At 47.6% G+C, this 20,790-nt stretch overlaps 7 protein-coding genes across 7 annotated transcripts; 3 read left to right on the top strand and 4 right to left on the bottom strand.

Annotated features, from left to right (window-relative positions):
• Positions 1-97: 97 nt before the first annotated feature.
• DFL_009075 (uncharacterized protein) lies at positions 98-1,763 on the bottom strand (the record flags this gene model as incomplete). Its single annotated transcript, XM_067638903.1, has 2 exons — positions 98-1,614; positions 1,751-1,763. 2 exons carry the CDS (start codon positions 1,761-1,763, stop codon positions 98-100), a joined length of 1,530 nt encoding a protein of 509 aa, XP_067486745.1.
• A 1,991-nt stretch (positions 1,764-3,754) lies between these two features.
• DFL_009074 (uncharacterized protein) lies at positions 3,755-6,166 on the bottom strand (the record flags this gene model as incomplete). The annotated part of the gene is made up of 3 exons (XM_067638902.1): positions 3,755-4,001; positions 4,073-5,860; positions 5,934-6,166. 3 exons carry the CDS (start codon positions 6,164-6,166, stop codon positions 3,755-3,757), a joined length of 2,268 nt encoding a protein of 755 aa, XP_067486744.1.
• Positions 6,167-8,574: 2,408 nt separating this feature from the next.
• DFL_009073 (uncharacterized protein) lies at positions 8,575-12,582 on the top strand (the record flags this gene model as incomplete). Its single annotated transcript, XM_067638901.1, has 14 exons — positions 8,575-8,637; positions 8,723-8,752; positions 8,812-8,884; positions 8,942-9,013; positions 9,088-9,800; positions 9,858-10,157; positions 10,218-10,665; positions 10,730-10,986; positions 11,034-11,247; positions 11,308-11,537; positions 11,597-11,744; positions 11,812-12,042; positions 12,112-12,283; positions 12,342-12,582. The coding sequence occupies 14 exons, from the start codon at positions 8,575-8,577 to the stop codon at positions 12,580-12,582; spliced, it is 3,192 nt and encodes a 1,063-aa protein (XP_067486743.1).
• A 550-nt stretch (positions 12,583-13,132) lies between these two features.
• On the bottom strand, positions 13,133-13,807 carry DFL_009072 (uncharacterized protein; the record flags this gene model as incomplete). The annotated part of the gene is made up of 3 exons (XM_067638900.1): positions 13,133-13,507; positions 13,576-13,637; positions 13,720-13,807. 3 exons carry the CDS (start codon positions 13,805-13,807, stop codon positions 13,133-13,135), a joined length of 525 nt encoding a protein of 174 aa, XP_067486742.1.
• A 236-nt stretch (positions 13,808-14,043) lies between these two features.
• On the top strand, positions 14,044-17,279 carry DFL_009071 (uncharacterized protein; the record flags this gene model as incomplete). The annotated part of the gene is made up of 8 exons (XM_067638899.1): positions 14,044-14,131; positions 14,202-14,311; positions 14,386-14,602; positions 14,659-14,811; positions 14,875-15,272; positions 15,323-15,554; positions 15,616-16,243; positions 16,298-17,279. The coding sequence occupies 8 exons, from the start codon at positions 14,044-14,046 to the stop codon at positions 17,277-17,279; spliced, it is 2,808 nt and encodes a 935-aa protein (XP_067486741.1).
• Positions 17,280-17,501: 222 nt separating this feature from the next.
• On the bottom strand, positions 17,502-17,881 carry DFL_009070 (uncharacterized protein; the record flags this gene model as incomplete). The annotated part of the gene is made up of 3 exons (XM_067638898.1): positions 17,502-17,567; positions 17,647-17,724; positions 17,789-17,881. The coding sequence occupies 3 exons, from the start codon at positions 17,879-17,881 to the stop codon at positions 17,502-17,504; spliced, it is 237 nt and encodes a 78-aa protein (XP_067486740.1).
• Positions 17,882-18,416: 535 nt separating this feature from the next.
• Positions 18,417-20,573, top strand: DFL_009069 (uncharacterized protein; the record flags this gene model as incomplete). Its single annotated transcript, XM_067638896.1, has 6 exons — positions 18,417-18,588; positions 18,648-18,749; positions 18,806-18,974; positions 19,037-19,166; positions 19,224-19,381; positions 19,448-20,573. 6 exons carry the CDS (start codon positions 18,417-18,419, stop codon positions 20,571-20,573), a joined length of 1,857 nt encoding a protein of 618 aa, XP_067486739.1.
• Between the last annotated feature and the right edge of the window lie 217 nt (positions 20,574-20,790).

The raw sequence follows: 20,790 nt of genomic DNA, 5'->3' as shown, positions 1-20,790 counted from the left end.
CATCATTACAGTGTACTATATATCGGCCGATGGGGAAGAGGAAAAAAAGAAGCAAACATAAGTATATATAAAAACACAAACCGCACGAATCATACTTTTAAAAGTTCTGTGCAATTCCGCTGGTCCCTTGACGTGGCATCTGGGCGTAATGTGTATCGGGGGGGTTTTCAATCCTAGTATTTCTCCGAGCCCCGACTTGCTGGATCATAGGTGGCTGATGATACCCCTGCTCAGGCGCGTGTTCATGATAATCATAATCATAATCCCCAGCATACGGGTTTGATACATCGTTATAGTAGTCATTCCCATCCGATACATAGGTGTTCCTACGGCCATCGTTTCCAAGGGTGTCGTGTGCGCCGCTGTCTTCGGATTGGTGGGTAGCATCGGTGTAGCGAGAAGAAGCAACAGAGTCACCTCGATGAAGGCCATCATCCAATTCACTCGGTCCGGTAGTAGCCGGTACCCCAATGGTACTAGAATCGGCGGTACTAGGTCGGTTTGTCGGACTGGAAAGCAGTGGAGAGTGAGAATGGCGGTCGCGGTTCTTCGCTTCGTCTTCCGAATGAACAGCGCCAAGAGCCGCCGCTCCTGCGACTCCTGCAGCGACTGGAATCGCACCAGCCGCTGCCGGGGAACCGTAGAGCTCTGGTTGCTGTGGGGGTGTGTATTGTTGTCCTCCGTTGGTAGGCGCACCGGAGTAGTTTGTGCTTCCATATCCTGCCGTATTGGATGCTGTAGCAGTTGCCGACAATGGAGCGGACGCTTTACGGCCTCCTGCAGTGTTTCCCCAACCGCGGTAGCCGGCCTCCATCTCAGCCATATCACCTCCATGGCTTTCTCTACCGGCAGCGGCTAGTACGGAAGGCCCCGGGCCCGATGTATCATTGTTGGGATTATAGCCATACTCCTCAACCTCCTTCCTCCGCTCTTCCGCGTTATCCTTGCGTTTCTTGTGCCTTCTCCAAAGGAATAGCGCAACGAAGGCGAAAAAAATCACACCGAAGATTGGTATTATGATTGCGATAGCAATCTTCGCCGGTTGACTGAGACCGCCTCCACCGGAAGAAGGAATCGCGGTCGCAGAGATCGTAGAAGAACTCGAAGATGAAGATACCTGAGTTGAACTGCTTGGGAGGGTGGTCGTTGACCTGTCTGTATTCACCGATGTTGTGGTGATTGTGATTGTTGTGTCAGCCGAGGTTGACGGTGTGACGGTGACGATCGTAACGTCAGGAGTCGATGTAGACTCCGGCTCGGTTGTAGACGTCTCTTCCTCAGGGGGTGTTGTTGTTGGCTCCGGTTCAGTCGTAGACGAAGGCTCTTCGGCCGTTGATGTGGGTTCTTCTGCTGTCGACGTCGGTTCCGGCTCCGAAGTTGTTGTTTCGATGGTTGGGGTTTCGGATGTGGGTTCCGGTGTAGGTTCCGGTGTAGGTTCCGGTGTAGGTTCAGGTGTAGGTTCAGGTGTGGGCTCCGGTGTGGGTTCAGGTGTGGGTTCCGGTGTGGGAGTGGTGGTTTCTTCCGGTGGAGGAGTTGAAGTCTCGGTGGGTTCGATTATGCTAGATGCAGTTTCCTCCGGTAATGTTGGGTCCGCTGTAGGAATCGATGTCGAACCTGTAAAACCATGCGAAATAAAGCGTTAATTCGTCATCATTATAAGATTAAAGTTGTTGAGGCGCCAGAACGAAGGGTTCAGAGAAGGTGAAAAAAAAAGGGGTGGGTGGGGGGGGGTTAGGTTCGTTCGCATTACCTGTATCGGACATCTTTTAAACGATTACGCCTTAAAGACGTTGTATTAAGGATAGAGATGTAGAGTTGGTATTCAACGGTTGGAATCCGGATGGTTCCGAGAGGGTTCTGGTGGATTTGTTTAGATTCGGATTGAATGTTGTGCGTGCGAAGGAGTTGTAATAAGAAGTAGAGGGAATCGACAACAACCGAATGTGTCGATTTCAAGGAAAGGGTCAGTCAGCCAGTCCGGTCGGTCAGCGAGGCTGATGAAAGCGTCGGCAAAGACAATTGAATGCAATGGAACGGACGGTAGGAGAGAAGGGAAAGGGGCGAGGAGATGTCGAGGTGAGGAGACTTGCGATCGGTCAAATATGTAAAAGAGCAAATTGGAGCTGCAGTCAGATCAAAACAGAACAGCGCATCAGCAGCAGCAGCCGGACAGCAGTTAGCAGCGGCAGCGTGCAAGCCTTATCCTAAACGGTCGCTGCAACTGAGAAAAGCGCGAATATTGACGGAAGTTAGGTATCCAGTTTTAGTCTGCCTGTGGGTTATATGAGATTACAGAACAGAGCGACCCACAAGACCGGTCGGCTGGTGAGTTGGCCCGGGTTGGAAAAGGGAAGGCACGAGACTAGAGGGAAGGAAGGGGTGGAGTGGAGTGGAGGAAGGGAAGGAGAAGATTCTCTCTCTCTCTCTCTTGGGAAGATGGATGAATAAGAACAAGAGAGGAAGAGGGAAGGGAAGAAAATAAAAATTAGGATATTGAGAAAAATTAAAAAATTAAAAAAAAGATGATACTGGCGAGTTTTTTTCTTTCTTTCTCTGTTTCTTGATCTCGGATGGATGAATGATGGGTGGTAAATGCTACACCGCATGCTTGATTGAATTGCCGCTCCAATTGCAATTAATTACCATCATCGGATATCCCTGTTCATAACAATAATACATACAAGACAATCTCAATAATAACGAGCCGCTCTAGCTCGCCATTCTGGATGGATGCGCATTGTACCTGCAGCATTGGCCTCCACTTCCTTCATTCGATATTCTCCTTCCCAACGAACTCCAGGTTTAGGATTCTTGGCTCCGTCAACAATATAAACCCTTCCGTTTCCAGGTATTGGCACTGAATGCCCGTTCGATTCAATTCTTTGCTTGATTGCATATCCATCCATACCTAGGTATATAATATAAATGCATGGCGAATTCATCAACATGGAACAAACCGGTCTCACCCCTCGCATTCCAAAGCATCTTGTCTGTATACCTCTTTGTACGTACGGCACAAAGTACTAGCAGGAGTGGGTTTGATAATTTTTTAGCGGTTGTTCTAATGTACACGATGGTCACGGATCCTCCCTCCCATATTGCACTGCATTGCATCTTGACGGTAGACTAAGGAAACAAATAATATAATAAAAAAAAGGAAATTTGCCCCCATTTTCATCCATTCGAATGATCTAGATCTTGCCTCCATGCATGCCAATATGTAGTATGTAGGTGGTAATCCCTCCATCAAGACCATATTATTTATTTGATTATGGCCCCTTGCGTTGGTGATTGTTAAAGAAACGACAACAGCAGCATAATAATCGAAAGGAGAAAGAAAAAAGTAAAAGAAAAAAAAAAGGGGGGGGGGGGGTCTTTGAAAAGAAAAAGTGATAGAAAAAAAAAAAAAAAAAAAAAAGTTGTCTTTAAAGAGAGACGGAAGAAATGAACGTTATACGAGACCTCGAAAATCGATCGTACCAGCTGATTCGGATTGTGCCGCGAGGATTCAGAAACAGTCCACAAAACAATTCGCAAGTGATATACTCCTTCAGATACGCCAAGATTCCAGCAGAGACGATACGTGCGCATGAGCGAGAGCAGGGGCTTTCTAGGGGAACGGGAAAATAAAAAAATATAAAGAAAAGAGTAGGAAAGGGCTACAAGGTAAACAACAAAAACAGACAACCCCGAAAAGAAAAAAAGAAGAAAAAAAAGCAAAAGCGTGGCATCGTTATTGAAATGTCAGGCTATTCTAAAGATTGCGCATGTCCCAAGATGGCTTGAGGCTGTTCGTCATGTTCTCAGTCGTCGGTACAACGTCCTGCGGAAGACGGCTGACACGGTACGCTCCCGTTCTGCTATGGTGCGCAGCCGACAAACCCGTGCGATTGCTTCGGATGCTGCCAGTGTCGCTAAAGTTATCACCACCGTCGTTTTTGAATTTGCGTGGAGGCGCAAAGTCAAGTCCTGTAAATGCTCCAGATTTGCGCAATTGATGACTGAAGAGGACGATGGTCAGTTAACTGTTCCTGAGGCTGAAGGACACATACGTAGGTAGGAGGGTACTTACGGGGTAGGCAAAACGTTCAATTCATCGAAGGCGGACGCGAGAGGAGTATGGACCCTGACACCAAGGGAGTAGGGTTTCACACCTCCCTTGGCGCTACCGACTTCGGATTCGGTTCCATTTCTGAATTCCTTTGAGCGAGGAGCAGGGGCGAATGCGATCGGAGAAGCAAATGCGTCTTCCTTCAGGAGATGTGGTGTCGGGAGAATCAACAAGGGTTCTTCGGGAAGAGCATTTTTACGGAGACTCGAAGGGGCACGGATGCCACGCGAAGGTGGTCCGTTATAACGATTGCTTTGCGAGGAGTACGATCTCGGTGGTGGCGGACCTCGGTTGCTAGCTGACGATCCTGGACGTGGGCCCGGACCTTGTTGGAAACGTGGTGGTGCACGTGGTGGGGGTGTCATTGCTCTACGAGTGGGTGGTTCCGCGAATGGTCGCTGAGGATTGGCGTACGTATCATCATAATACTGGTCTTGGTACCCACCAGCGATGTTGTCGTCCTGGTAATAGTCGCCGTATTCCTGATTGTATCCATTCGAGTAGTCTTGTTCGTAGTACCCTTGGTTGTAGTTGGTATTTCTATTTCCGGGGTAGTTGTTGTAACCGTCGCCGTTGTTTCCGTTGGTAGGCATCGGCTCCGGAGCCTGAGCCTGAGCGTAGTAATCAAGACCACCTGGGTTTGCATCATCGAAATATTCCTTGTAGAATGAACGAATACGCATTGCACGCTCTTCCGCATCCTCGCCAGATTCGGCCGCAGGTGGCAACGGTCGGAATCCGTATGATAGCCTACGGGGATCGAGCCTGTTACCATGGTTGACTTCGAGGCCGCCCATCGTGCTCATGCGAACTTGTGGAGGTGCTAGTGCTTGTTGGGGTTCCGGCTCAACAACTTGGGGGAGCGATGCATCCTTATCGGCTTCGGTTCCAAAGTTTAATCCCTCGAAAGGAGTAGAGGCCTTTTCGTCAAGTTTCAACTGTGGTGGTTTTTGCGCAACGGGCGGTTCCTGGGCAACCGATTGAGCGGGTAATTCTGCGGATTTCTCTGACGATTTTGAACCATCTAGCTCGCTCGGAGTATCAAAGCCAATGTGTGGGAGGAGATGCATGTGGCTCCTTCGCAAATCGCCACCGTCTTTGTCAATGTAGGAATCTCGGCCCTCTGTTTCCGAAGGGAACAAGCCTGGACCGCGGGAGGGCTGATCGCCGTGGTTGCGAGAGGCATCGAAGGCTGGCTCGGGTACCTGCAGTTCCGGGACCGTCTTCTGGTTCGAGGGCAGAGAAGCACCTCTGACCGGAGGGGCAGAGGTAGCCATTTTGCTAGAGTGTCCGAGAAGATCTGCGGTAAGGCTTTCGGTGCTATCTTCATGTTGTCGGATAGAGGCCGTATACAAAGAAGAGTCTCGGTTGTTGCGAGGTCCGGAGAGAGAGGGCGCAGCAGAACCATTTCCATACGGAAGTCGGTTCGTAGGGTTGGAGGGTTTGTATTTGTCGTCGTCAACAACATAGATTTTGGACATCGAATGAAGACTATCACGAGAGCCTTGTAGTTCCGGTGGAAGTAAATAGGGAGCAGCCACATCCATGTCGAGCGACAATTGATTTTTATGTCGTCCGGAAGAGTTACCGGCGCCTCCAAGCCCTCGGCTTTTCTTCCCACCGGCAGGAGGGTATTCCATACCAAAGTCCATGCTCTTCGTCTTGTCCATCCTGTCTTCGGCCTTGAGTTTGCGCAAATGTCGTTGATGTAGCACAATCAAGATAACCAGAGCACCAACTACTGGAATACTGCGTCCCGTATTTCGAATGATTAGCTCCCAGCCGAATTATATTTCGGGACGATTCCAGAATGTCAACTTACGCTATACCCAAGACAATCGGCAATGTCATGGTGGAGTTGGTGATGGGCTTCTCGCAACGTGGAGAGGTATCATCGGGGGCACAGCTGCTGCTTTCTGTTGCAGTAGCCCGTGGGAGGATGAAATCCCGAGCCGCCAGGGTTTGTGTCGAGCGCTGCTCATAAGCATTGGGGATCGCAGCGACAGGCTGGCGCTGAGGCGCCCGCCTGGTTGGATGCTGGTGATGATACCTCATTTGGAATTATCAAAGATTCGTTCGAAGACTGAGTTGCAAGTATTGTCGATGTCGGGATGCTTCAATATTTGTCGAAATCCTATATTCCTTTCCTGCGGTTCTTTTTTTGTTTTTCTTTCCTTTGCGATCTTGAGTATTATCTAAATCCAGAAGCGAGACGAGGCGTGGCTGGAGACAAAAAGGGTCGGATAGGGAAATCGTTGAATATGATCGTTAAAAAGGTGTGTGTATATGTTGTTTTTCAAATGAGCGAATGTAGTTGGAAATACACGAATGTAGTCGCACACAATGCAGCGACGATACCAAGCAATGAAGGCGAAAAAAATGAGTGACGAGAACGAAAGAATATCAAAAAATCAATAACGAAAGGGAGGGTGGTTCTTTTTGTCTCTTCGCCTGCGTCTCTTTTTGGTTGGTTCAGCGTGACATGTTTGATTGAAATTGAAGAGAGAGGAAAGGTGAGAGAAGCAAGGAAAAGCAAAGAAAGCGAAAAGGAAGGGAAGAAAAGGAAGGGGAAGGGGGCTTCGTCGGGGGCTTGTGTGCATGCGTAACAGAAAAAAATACAGAAGAGCCGTTCCCTCACGATGGGATGGTGCAACAGCACTGGTCCGAAGCAAGCCAACACCTGAAAAGGCGGAAAAGGGGTCGTTCTGGGGGCCAATAATAGGGCCTGAATGCGAGACATCCCGGACAGGTTCCTTGCATCCTTCTGTTGGAGGCTAGCCTCTGGGCCCAAACTCAATGGCTCCATCCAATTTCGTTTCGCGAATGCTGCAGGGCAGGCAGCATGGTGTCTGGGTATGACATGAAGTCCTGCAGTGCAGACGCCTGTCACCATCTGCATCGATGTTCAAGGGACTTACCGAGTTATGTGGCCAGCTATTGACTTTGACAGCGACATGTGTGCGTACGGACACGGGTTCTTGGTAAGAAGTGTGTATGAACCTGCGTATGAGGAGGTACTAGTGTCTTGCCCAGTGGAAGCTTGTTAGGTTGGTTAGATGGTTGGTTGATTGGTTGATCGATTGTTTGATTTAGAGGCCATGATAGGTGTCGAGTTGGAACCAGGTTCGGGGGTCAGCAAATTTGCATTTTGATTGCCTGCAAAAAAGGGATGGAGATGGAATTTGAAGGGATTCCCCACGTAATTTCATCCAGGGTGGGCAATTATATGCTATGCAATCTCGGTGAAGACGGATAATGGGTACAAGGTACCGAGCAGAGTTCATTGCATACGTGTGTACAGTAATGCAGGTACTTGCGTATGTAGGTATCCAGAGGCATGGAAGTAAGTACCTGCTGCCGTTTTCCCAGTTGAAGCGCGGCCTCGTGGGAATTGAGAGTGGGTGAGAGTGCAGTACAGTGGGTGAATGAGTGCATCTACACTATGCCTGTTCCTGTTCCTGCGCCGTACTTCGTATTTTAATATTTTTCTTCATCTATTTTTTTCTATATATAAACAAGTTTACTCCGCTAGTGCTTTTGTTATGTGCGAACAATCAAATACCTTATTGTACTAAAGTCTATAGGTTATATATCTCCGAGGTTAACTTCTATCCGATGTGTGCTTTTTTACCAAAGTGTCTAAGGCCCAGTTGGGTTATAATAGTTAGGCCCTCCCTTCTCTATTATTAATGTACGTACAGACACAGCATCTATATCCATTGTATGTTATATGGTACAGGTATACACTAGGTCGTATAGTGCTTGAGCTAGGTAGTGGATGCTCCGGGAGATATCGAGCAGCTCAGCTTAGAAACCGAGTAGAATACCTCTCACAGAGATTTTGGAGCATCACCAAGATCACGTGTCCGTGATGGATTCCATAGACACTGAGTAGTGCCCCAGTATCTAGAGAAGAAGGATGATAATATAAAGGGCAGTCATGAGCAACGGCAGCTTATCTCATCAATCGGATCTTGATCTCTTATCAGCATGATCTTGATCTTGATCTTGATTGATAACTTTCGATCGAATTAAAATTCAAGATCGATATCAACGTCAACGCGTTGTGATCCTTTTAGTCAGCTCCAGCTCTCCTCCTTTGGTCAAGCGCTGCATCACAGCAACCTGGATTACCCCGCTACACCACACATGAAAACCCTCCACCTCAAAACGTTGAGAACCAACCACCGCTACCGCCAAAATCCTGCAAAGTCCTTAGACATACATAGCTTGCTTGCATCTCGCGATTTTCGAGCTCATCATCACCATCTTCTTCTTCTTCCTCTCTTCGCCCTTCTAATAATATCCATCTCACCCTCATAATCATCTTCATCCTCGTCGTCACCATCACCATCGTAGCTAGCCTCCTCCCTGACATCTTCACATTCTCAGTCCTCTTCCTCACCGAGACATTCTTCCGGCCTCAAGACACCCTTTGATCCCTACTCAACATACATAAACCCATGGCTTCAATCGAGGAGCTGGACACTCAAGTCCGCGGTTTCTACGAAGGCCGGGGTGCTACTGTAATTTTTCCCCAATATACGCTAACGGCCCATCTACGACTAAGGTTTTTTTTCTCTTACTGACAATTCTGTCCACCGACTATAGCGCGATGCGGCCCAGCGATATATGAACCAGGTATGCACTGTTTATTTGGATTCATCCTCGTTCGTTTGCTGACTTGCAATCTACTTCAGTTTCGGGAGAACCCCGACTCGTGGTCAATGGTAGACAAGATCCTAGAGTCGTCCTCCTACCCTCAAACGAAGTGTACGTGCTCTACACTACATCCTCTGTCAGGCTTGTTCGTTACTCATATTTCTATAGATCTCGGCCTCCAAGTCTTGGACAATGTCATCCAGACCAGATGGAAAATCCTGCCAAAGGACCAATGTCAAGGTTGTTTTGAACGCACAAACCCTCTTCTCTTCCCCTTCCTCCGGTACCTGGCACTCACTCGTTCTTCCATCCAGGTATCCGAAACTTCGTTGTCAACTTCATCATCCAGAGTTCATCGTCGGAAGAGCTATTAAAGCAAAACAAGACTCTTATCAACAAACTAAACTTGGTCCTTGTCAACATCCTCAAGCAAGAATGGCCGCACAATTGGCCCTCATTCATCCCAGAAATCGTGCAGTCCTGCCGAACGAACCTCTCGATTTGTGAGAACAACATGGCCATCCTACGTTTGCTTTCTGAAGAAGTTTTCGACTATTCGGCGGAGCAAATGACCCAGGCAAAAACAAAAAATCTCAAATCGACGATGTGCAACGAGTTCTCCTCCATCTTCACGCTATGCCAGGAAGTTCTTGCTGGTGCGACCTCCGAAACACTGCTTCTAGCAACCCTAGAAACCCTCCTCAAGTTTCTCAATTGGATCCCGCTCGGTTACATCTTCGAAACTTCCATCATCGAAACACTGCGAACACGCTTCCTTCCAATCCCCGTTTTTCGAAACGTCACTTTGAAGTGTCTCACAGAGATTGGTGGTTTGCAAATCAGTGGTCAGATTCATTATGAAGAAAAGCTTGTTGCCATGTTTACCAATGTCATGACTACGATCGCCGAAATCATCCCAATCACTACGGACTTGCGATCGATATATCCAAGCAGTCCTCCTCGGGACCAGGAATTCATCCAGAACCTTGCCATCTTCCTCTGCAATTTCTTCACACCTCATGTCAAAGTATATCCTCTCTCTTTCTGCTTCAGCCGAAGCACGTGCTAACGGTATCTCAATCAGTTGATCGAAATTCTCCCCAACAAAGAATATTTGGTCCACTCTCACCTTTACCTCATCCGCATCAGCCAAATTAATGACCGAGAAATCTTCAAAATTTGTCTGGAGTACTGGACCAAATTGGTTGCGGAGCTCTATGAAGAAATGCAGCAACTTCCCATGTCGGATCTCAATCCTCTTCTCAGTGGCGGCGCCCCTCCACCAAATTTGCTCAACAGCTACCCGCTACGAAAACACATGTACACGGAAGTTCTATCGAACCTAAGGCTTGTCATGATTGAGGGAATGGTCCGGCCGGAAGAAGTATGGAATCCCATCCAAAGTAACATCCTGCATTTATAACTCCGCTGACAATAAGCAAAGGTTCTCATCGTCGAAAATGACGAGGGTGAAATTGTACGCGAGTTCGTCAAAGAAGGCGATACTATTCAACTCTACAAAACGACTCGCGAATGTTTGGTTTACCTCACGCATCTAGATGTCGTGGATACCGAAACTATAATGTCTGAAAAACTGGCAAGGCAGGTCGATGGTAGCGAGTGGTCTTGGGCCAACTGCAATACGCTTTGTTGGGCTATCGGGTCGATATCCGGTGCAATGAATGAGGAAACGGAAAAGAGATTCTTGGTTACCGTCATCAAGGATCTCCTCGGCTTGACTGAAATGAAACGCGGCAAGGACAACAAAGCCGTTGTAGCCTCCAACATCATGTACATTGTCGGACAGTACCCTCGATTCCTCAAAGCCCATTGGAAGTTCCTAAAGACGGTGGTCAACAAACTTTTCGAGTTCATGCACGAGACACACGAAGGTACGGTAAACACGCTACGGGATAAGTAAAAGGGTAGTTTTGCTAACAATGCTACGCAACTTAGGTGTGCAAGACATGGCCTGTGATACCTTCATAAAGATCGCCAATAAGTGTAAGAGACACTTCGTGGCTTTGCAACCCGGAGAGACGGAGCCGTTCATTGAAGAGATTGTTCGTAATATGTCCCGGATCACAAATGACCTCGGTCCCCAACAGGTTCACACGTTTTACGAAGCTTGCGGGTACATGATTAGCGCGCAGGGTCAAAGTCACGCCCAAGAGCGTCTGCTTCAGGAGCTTATGGCATTCCCAAATGCAGCTGTAAGTATTTTAACTACAACTTGCTGTCTCATGCTAACTGTCCTTAGTGGGATCAAATAATTGCACAGGCAAATATCAATCCATCCATCCTTGAGGATCAAAGCACAGTCAAGGTCATCGGAAACGTCATGAAGACGAATGTTTCCGCTTGTAGCTCGATTGGCCCCTACTTCTATCCACAGCTCGGTCGTATTTACATGGACATGTTGTCAATGTATAGAGCGGTCAGCGGGATGATCTCTACCGCGGTTGCCCAAGAAGGTACGCCCGGTCCTTTCGATTGCTGAAACCATCAAGCCCGCTAATCCTCCGAATTCGCAGGCCCAATCGCAACAAAAACCCCACGTGTCCGCGGGTTGAGAACTGTCAAGAAGGAAATCCTCAAACTCATTGATATCTATGTCCAAAAGGCGGACGACTTGAATGCGGTCAACGACGACATTGTGCCTCCTCTACTCGACGCGATCCTCGGCGACTATGCCGGAAGTGTTCCGGATGCCCGAGATCCAGAGGTCTTGAATGTCATCTCGACGATCATTTCGAAGTTGCGGGTTAGTTGTCTAAATCCACTCCGGTTCTCATCTTTCGACCAAATCTAACCCTGCAATAGACCAAAATGGAGGATAAGGTTCCTTCGATTATGGGGAACGTTTTCGAGTGCACCCTTGAAATGATCAACAAAGACTTTTCGGAATACCCAGAGCACCGCGTGGAATTTTTCAAGTTGCTCAGGGCCATAAACTTGAACTGTTTTGCGGGTATGAATGAACATGTAGCGTCTCCTCCAGAACCCCAGCTTACTAACCTCGCAATGTTCATTTTCAGCTCTCCTCAAACTCGATACTCGCCAGTTCAAATACATCATTGATGCCTGTCTCTGGGCCGCCAAGCACGACAATAGAGAAGTCGAAGCTGCCGGCCTGAACATGTGCATCGAGTTGGTCAACAACGTGAACGAAACCGATGCCGCAACTGCTACGGCTTTCTTCCAGCAGTTTTTTATCCCAATCCTCCAAGATATCTTCTTCGTGCTTACCGATACCGATCACAAGGCCGGTATGTTTACGAGAGCAGCCCCTCCCCTACGTACATTCTTGAGTTCGGCTACTGATGCGTCGAGTTTAGGGTTCAAACTCCAAACCACTTTGCTCGCCCGCATGTTCTCAATCGCACAATCGGACAAGATCCAAGCCCCGCTGTATACGGACGGCCAAGCACCTGCTGGAACTTCCAATCCAGAATTCCTCAGCCAATTCGTTAGCAATCTCCTCCTTAATGCCTTCAACCACCTGAAGCCGTAAGTTTTACCTCCGCCAAACCCCGTTGTTCCCATAAATTAACAAATCCATGCGTAGCCTTCAAATCGAAACATTCGTCAAAGGTCTCTTTAATTATACCGGTGACTTGACCAAATTCAAAAACAACGTCCGCGATTTCCTGATCCAACTGAAGGAATTCGCGGGCGACAACGCAGAACTCTACCTCGAGGACCGCGAGAATGAAGCTGAAGAGGCGCGCCGGGCCGAGAGGGAGAAGTATTCGAAAGTCGGTGGTCTTCTACGCCCGAGTGAGCTCGATGATAACGATGATATGTGACTTTTTGGCGAGGAAGGTGAGATGCGTGGGCCTTTACCGTATGGAAAGAAAGCAGATGCAGATTACAAAACTGGAGAACAAAACCAAGACTGGGCTGATGGATGGTGGTGGCTTTGAGACAGCATTCGATGAGCGCACACTGACTTGGGAATCGAGCAGCTAGACTTATCGACAAATTGCTGACCCTCGGGTTCCATCTTTTTGTTTTATCATTTATCATTTTCGTTTCCCTCCTTTCATAAACCCTTGGATGCATAGACTTGAGCCGAAAAGATCAAAAATGAATAACGTTGTTGTTTGTGCGAACTGATTTCCTTCTTCCCTTTTTTTGTACTGTTACAAACAGCGTAGATATCCATTCAAGCACTTTCCTTTCAGGCGAGAACTACGAGGCCTTCCTGTCGATTGATTTTGGATCGTTGCTCAGGAGAATCATTGATTTTCACTCATAGATTAGTAATTGGAGAATGTTGAATAATTAAATATAGAACCAGCTCCTCCACAGGAACCAAAGAGGAATGCCGTAAATTTCAGCTGGCTATCCGGATGACTATGCCCCCTTATATTTGTACTTGAGCTTTTCCAACTCTGCTAGATTCACACTGGCCATTGCTTTCCTTCCAACTGTGGTCGCAATCCAAACGAAAAGCGGCAGATATAAAAGATAATAATCATCATCCCAATGTCGAGTTGTGAAGAAGGCGCCGATAGTAATGATGACAATGAGAATGGGATTAAGTATTGGAACCCAAATCTCCAATGGCGAAAGGAGTTCCCGAGCTTCTTGGCCTACTGGAATGCGGACGGTGAAGCCGGTCATCGCCAGTGACGAGACTGCAAGGATGTCAACCCCAGAGCCATTCCCATACCATATACGAATGGCAATGAGTGAGGCGACGATGCCACAGAGGCATGTAAATGCGAGCTATGGTTGAGAAAAATTACCGTTCAGCAATTCATAGAAACTTTACAGACGGTGAAGAAGGCCCTCACAATAAAGAATGCGTTTTCTCGTTCATTTGCTTTTTTGAGTTCTTCGATCAAAGCATCCTGCTCTTGACACCCAGATTCGTTAGCGAGTTGACATTGACATCTCGATACATTCAAGGATCCAGCAGGAGCAAAAAGGTATCTCACCTTGCTCATCTAGAGGAATAACATTCTCATCATCGAATTCATCATCGCTCGCCGGTGCGGTGAATGGTCTTCGGAGTCTACTAGTCATTTTGCCGTAGTCGTAAGATGGTTGGTTTGATGTTTTAGACGCGGTTAGGTTCTGTTAAAGCGGGAGCTGGTTTCTGGATCACGGAGTTGGCTTTGTTGGAGAATTTTAAGCCAAACACCAAACCATGACGACGACTCTCGCACATGACTGCTGGCTGCCATCCGCCAAACCCTGCTGCCCTCCATAGAATCCAAGCTTTGATGAATTAGAGTGCACCCCAATAATGCATAGCGATCATGTCTACTATAGATTATGGCACTTTAGGTCATGTTGAGTATCAGACTCAAAAAGGCGAATGGAGCTTTGTGAGAAGATCAAAATCTCGTAAGTTACACACAAAATGAATCAGATCAAAAGATGCATGAACATAGCCTAACCAATATTTATTGAAAAGCACGGGATGTAATTGCCTTGGGCAGCCCTGCCTTGCTGGTTCCGCCTTCGATCGATGGCGGTGCCCCCGGCGTCGCAAAGGGAGGACGCCAGAAACTTGCACTGCAATTTGTAGGACTCTAATATCTGTTTCCCAATGTCGGTAGCTTCTAGTGATTAACGGACCGTCCCATCGGTGGCCATAGACCGGGTCACATACTGAATTCGTCCCTGCAGTGAACCAGATCATAGATATGTATGAAGAATCGAGGGATGTGCTGCATTTATCTCAATGGGCGGTGTCGAAAACAAGCCCGCTTGTGGTGATTGCGTCCTCCACAGAGGCACAGCCTTTGGTTGGGAGTAGTCATACCTCTCGTAGAGTCTTGGTCTATGCAACCGGTATTTCCGGGAATAAAATAGGTACATTCGAACCGGCGGTCATGCAAGGAATTTTTGATACTGAAGTTTATCTGTAGCTGTTGCGGCAGTCCAACAGCAGAGATTCGCAAAAGACGACCTTCTTATACGGCGGCCGTCTATAAAACCCCAGCTTGAAACCGTTTTTGAGTGCGATGGCCCCATCGAACAAATACAGCCTATTTACGAAGTGGAAACTAGGAAAATAAAACGTAAGTCTTCTGATCATAACCATATTATCTAAAGACTCTAGGTAACTTTGTGGTTCTCTCCAGCCTACGTTGTACTCCGGACACTAAAGTTGATCTATGTCATCCAAATAACGAGCGAATCCGCGTCAAGAGCTGGGGATCCTCTTTTCGGGGCTGTCTGCTTGGGGACCATCGAAGCCGAAACGATTGGGTGTAGCGATTTCCTTCACATCGCTGTTAACCCATGGAAAGGCGAGCAGATCGCTTTCATAGACACTCTAGGCAAATGGGGTGTTTGGGATTTCTCATTGAGGAAGACGCATAGGAGCAAATACGTCCCCGCTACCCCTAAACCCGTAGCCTCGGGAGAATTATATGTGCCAGATGATATCACATTGGCATGGGCGAATATAACCTGGGGTTCAGTTGAAACAGAATTGCTGGTTGCTACTCGAAAGGAACTCTTCAAGATCGACACTACGGTACGAATGCCTCTTTCCGGGAAAAGAAATATAATCTAAACCTCGAATAGACAGGATCGGTTACGGATATCTATCAAGATATTGTCAAGGGATCATCTAGTGACGTCGAGATAATAAACGTCGTGCGGCCGGAAATGAAACCCGGTAGCTTCATAGTTTTGACGAATTATACTCTACAAATACTCGAGTTGGCTTCAGAAACCAAGCCAACTTTGAGCTGGAAGCACTGCAGACACCCTCAAGACCGATCGCTCTCCTGTTCGGCTTGGAATGTCGATGACGGTAAGACACAGGATTAAAATGCTAGATGCTAGGAGTTACCCTAACTGACCACCGGTTTTAGCTGAATGTGTTTTCATCTACTCACGATATAACCCGAATATCAGCGTTCTATGGGGCCTTGATAGCGGAGAACCATTGGATTTTTCGTTCCTAGTCGCAAAATGGTCGGATTGCCCAATACTAGGGCTGATACTTTTAGAAGGGTCTACCGAGGAAAACACAAAGGATGGAACAAACAAACGATCGGATGTTTTCACTCTGGCAACTATTGGTTCGAATCATGACGTTTGGAGGCAAGATTATACATTAAATCCAAACGTCGATGCTAGGATATTCCATAATAATCGCAGAGGAAGCCGCTTGGCCTTAAGTAATCAGATCATCGACTCGAGTGATGAGAGTGATGACCAGAGTCGACAGCGAGGTAACAGGGATGACAGTACAGATTTGGGGTCAACTTTCGAGAGGCTATCGCTGGGAACATCGAGGCGACGCCGAGAGGTGTCTAACGTTTCTATCATCAATCTTGGAAAGGTTTACGAAATGGCATTCGATGACGAACAACCAATGTATAAAACCGGAGGCCAGGAAGATAGGCGAGATTTTTTGCAAGAATATTTAAAAGGATTGCAGGAATATCTAAATCCTGATGACGAGGTGGACAGCATCAACCCCGGGTTAATGAATTTGTAAGTGGAATTGCGTTACACGGTCATGAGCTACGTTTGCTAATTCATACTTAGCCTACATCCGAAAAAGGAGCTGGAGGGGCTATTCGACGACCTGAATATGCTTGCCAGAGGAGTGAATAACCTGGTGCATGCTAATGGCCCGTCGACTAGCATCCTTAATTTAGGATATACACAGGATCTTAATGATGTTTTTCGCACTCTCAAGGAAGCACTTCAGGAAAGTGGCCACCTAGGAGATCAGGATGGAATTTTATCTGCAGAAGCGCTCTATGATTCGTTGAGCAGAGTCTGGCTGGAAGCCCTCCCGGTTGACACGCCTCCCAAACTGAGGTTGAGGAGAGAGCGGCTTGCAAGAATGGTGGCCATCGACATCGGTCTTTCCTCGCTTGGTGCCTACCCTCGGCCTGTGGCCCCAGAACAGTCGAGGGAGCCAATGTTATCCGATGGAGGAATGCAATCTAGTTCACAGCTTGTTGGTAATTCGCTGTCGTCTTATCCGCATATGACGGATGAGGATGGTAGTATCATGGAACCTGGTAGAATCTCGGGGCTCAACAGCAGAGGTTCTTCTCGAAGCAGGATATCGAGCCCACAGCTCCGGATGTTTCTCGAAAACTTTACGCCGGTCGTCCATGCCCCTGTTGCAGATGCAGATATAGACGGCCTTCTCGCCGACTGGGATGTTGATCAACCACCGGAAAACTATCAATGGCGTCCAGTATTCAGAATTCAACAGCAGATTGTCGCTGATTCTCAGAATCACCAGTCTAGGTCACGATCTAGATCCCGCAAAGGTTCAAGGCGTCAGAGCCAGAGAGCATCATCTACTGCGAATAGTGATCGCATGCAAGGGATACAAGGCGGGGAGGATTTCCCGATGACACAACCTACCACACGCACTGAAACCGCGACTTTGATACCGATATCATCATCCCAAGTTACTTCGACCCAGAGGTTTCCGGCTTCTCAGGTTCAGAGGGGGAAGCACGGGGACTCAAGGAAGACTAAGAAACGAAGAACAGAAGGGTTTTGATGCGGGAAGCTGCTGTACATACATCAAGTTTGGCCCTCGACCCAAAATTAATAATGCAAAAAATCCTGATATACCACCCCGAGAGTACCATGTACCATAAGCAGAAGATAAGACATTCATACCCGCGCATGCATGACCCGGCTGGAAGTCCTCCCGAACACCCAAGACGCCTTGTAAATGCAACATGAATTAGTTTCGTAGAGCAATTGCGAGCCGAAATATTTAGTTTTCGTCATCCTCCTCTTCTTGAAGCCTTTCGCTCTCTTTTCTGAGCTCTTTTATGACGGCCTAACGAAATATCTCTTTTGTTAGATATCAACATTCATGGATTGGAAAACGAACTGGACTAGGGAAAGGGTAGAGATACCGCCAATGCTTCTGGATTAACGCCGTTTTCGATAAGACTGACGCAAAGGGAAAGCGTGGTTCGATCGAGTTTTGTATTCTAATGAATAATTTAATAAGTACTTGTTGAAGTGCGGATTCAAAATAACATGGCACAAGCCTACCAGTAATGTAGAAATTTCGTGAAGGATATCGATGACTTGGCGAGCAGCGGAATTGCCTCCACCTGCCGTAGCAGGAGTTCCTCGGCCAGACATTTTGATAACAGTCCCTTCTAGGTTCTTTGGGGAGATTGAAGTTTTGGCTATCAACTATCGATATCGAGATATCTTGTTGGGTTTTGGGGAAGTGTCGTTGTCGTGGTGGTGTTTTGTTGTTGTGGGCGCGTTAAACTCTTAAACCGTATCTTCGCCTCCTTCGGAACCTCTGACCAAAACCTCTTCCCTCAACTTCACGACTTCATCCATTCCCGGCACACGACATCCCATAGCCGTATCGTTTAACCGCGCCTGCTGCATCGGCAATAAGGCATCTTGGATCTCTGGAATCATGCAAGGAAATTCTTAGCAAGGGCAATCCATCCGCACAACATCCTCAGACCGAAGCCTTCTCCACGAGACTCCCTCAAGACCTAGGCCCCGCTTCCGAATTGGCGCAGGCCCTGTTACTCCTGCCGTACGACCGAATTCGTTACTTGGAAACGTTTCTAGTGGCTATCCGCAAGCGCCTCTATCCCGTCAATCCTTCTCTTCAACCACCATCGTTCCTTGGACGGAGCCTCCACCAAGGAGGATGGGCTCCCAGATCTTAAAAACCAAAGCGTCTAGCGCGCTGACGAAACCTTTACCTCCAAACTATCATGCTCTCGTTACTCCGGTTCTCCACCGAAGATTTGTACGCGCATCATGGACGACGGTAACGATCGCATATGTTGCCAATATCTTGATGGAGAACATCTCTGGATGTTAGTACCAACCTCGCCATTATCTCGAGATGGAAACCGTCACTAACTGGACACTGTAGGGCCATGGTCTGCCTTCCCGCTTGGCCGCGCAGGAATTAATGCCCTTGTACTATTTTTCTTCCTAATGCCGATCCTCGTCCTCCGAATCGCGCAACTTTCCAGTACGTGAAACCTACACACATCGATCGCCTACCGCTAATATGGATACTTTATGCAGCTACGTCAAACAAAAGTCTCTCCGATGTCCATTGTCTTCTACGCTCGGTTTCTGATCGAAGGCTCCTAAGATGCGTCCTCTACTATACCCTTTCCGCTTGGTTGATCATCCAATTTTATCTTTGGAGCACGCTGCCAAGCTCAGATCTCGGAATCACGACGGAGTCAATGTATGTTTGGACCGCCATATGTGACGATATCGAAGCAACCGAATACTAACTTCTTTCTGTAGTTATCATGGCCACTGGGAATTGAATGAGCGTTCCCTCTATCTTGGATTTTATGCTGTACCGCTGGGAATTATTCAAGGCGTTATCCATATCTGGATTGATAGGGATTACTTGAAACTCCATGATGAAGAAGTACGCATATTGATAGCCTACTTGAGTAGTGTATGAATTTGCTGACGTATAATTTAGAAATCTTTTACTCAAGCATTCCTGGAATCTGCCGTCAAGTCGATCCAGCGAATTGGTACCACGATAATTGTGTCTGTCATCTCGGGGCCATTAAGTTATTGGATGCTCCGGCCAATTGTTTACCGTGTCGGCCGTATGGTTGTGGGATCATTCACCAAGTAAGATATATTATCCTTGCTCGTCTTTTCGAGCTAAAACTGATGCCTTGTGCTTTTCTCGCATAGGATCGAACCTGAAGAAATATCCCAGCCAATGTCGGATAAGATCGATCTGTTTTTCCGGAGCATTTGGCTCACCGTTCTCATTGTCATTGCCTGGGAATCTACGAATCTTTCTTTCGCTGTCGAATTTGGGAAAGGTCCGATCAAGGAGGGGAAACCTATCAGTGGAATATCGCCCGATCCAAATGGTTCTTTGATTTTGGGCTTGAAGCTTAAGAAGAAACCCCTCTCTCGCCGTCTAGCTTTCAAGGAGCTATCCTATATTGCCAATGAGATGGCCACACGCCGGGAAACCATCTTCAAAGAACTCACAAAGCCCGTCTATACGCTGAACCAGATCATTACCGAATGTCGAGAGGCCATCGCACCGATCGCCACGAACTTAACACCGCCACCCGATGCACCCACAAATGCCGGTGATCAAAAGAGTGCTTCCCCTGTCAAAGAAATCAAGGGATTTTCACCTCAGAAGCCAATTGAAGAGAATATAATGCGCACCCCGGCCAAGCAAAGTGCCTTCGAACAATGGCAGGCCACACCGGGGAACATGCCAAAGTCACCAATTAGCCTAAATGTTCTCAAAGCCCAACTTGTCAAAAAAGAGGTCGTCGAAACCAAGTTCTACGAGTTTTTGAACCCTATCTTCCACAGCCAGTATGGAGATGCCCTTCGCTTGACGATTCAGCGAAAGACCACAAGCCTGCTCCCGGATGCAAGCACTCAGGTTGATGCAATAAATGCGCTAGTTGGCTTTGCCCTAGCCTCCCTGAAGGAGGACACATACGGAACCGTCCAGAAGGAGCTCGGAGGCATCCTCGAAGAGTTCACCAAGATTTCGGCTGCCTTGGAAAAATATATGGCGGAACCTCCAGTACACTGGACGGACATCCACGCCAAAGAGGTTCTATCTAAGAACGATGCATCGGAGAAAGAGAAGCTTTACCCCGAAGCCGTTGCGTTATCGTCCGCCATTAACGATGGGTTACAGAAGATCGGTGAAGCGTTCGAGAAATACTTTGATAATCTCGGGTTGTCTGTTGATGCGAGACGGAAGATCAGGCTTGTCTGTGAAGCCGCGAAGAAGAAAGCCATCGCCCCTCCCGCTACTCCAGCTCCTGTCCCCGCCTAATCGATATTCCAGGGGCCTCCTTTCACGAATATGATGGTGTGGCCATGTATGATACATGTTCTCTCACAGCTTAGTCTTCTTTGTTCGCTTTTCTGCGTGTGCATTTGCCAGGCGTTATGAGGCGAATTTTGTGTAATTTAGAGCCTTTCAATGCAACTACGTTTTCCCATTGATGTTATCAAACTGTAGCGTATTCTTAGATCGGTGTAGAGCTGCG

Source organism: Arthrobotrys flagrans, assembly GCF_004000055.1.
Source record: "Arthrobotrys flagrans strain CBS H-5679 chromosome Unknown unitig_1, whole genome shotgun sequence".
Lineage (NCBI taxonomy): Eukaryota > Fungi > Ascomycota > Orbiliomycetes > Orbiliales > Orbiliaceae > Arthrobotrys > Arthrobotrys flagrans.
The sequence above is the reverse complement of the archived record's forward strand: the minus strand, read 5'-3'. Positions and strand labels throughout refer to the sequence as shown.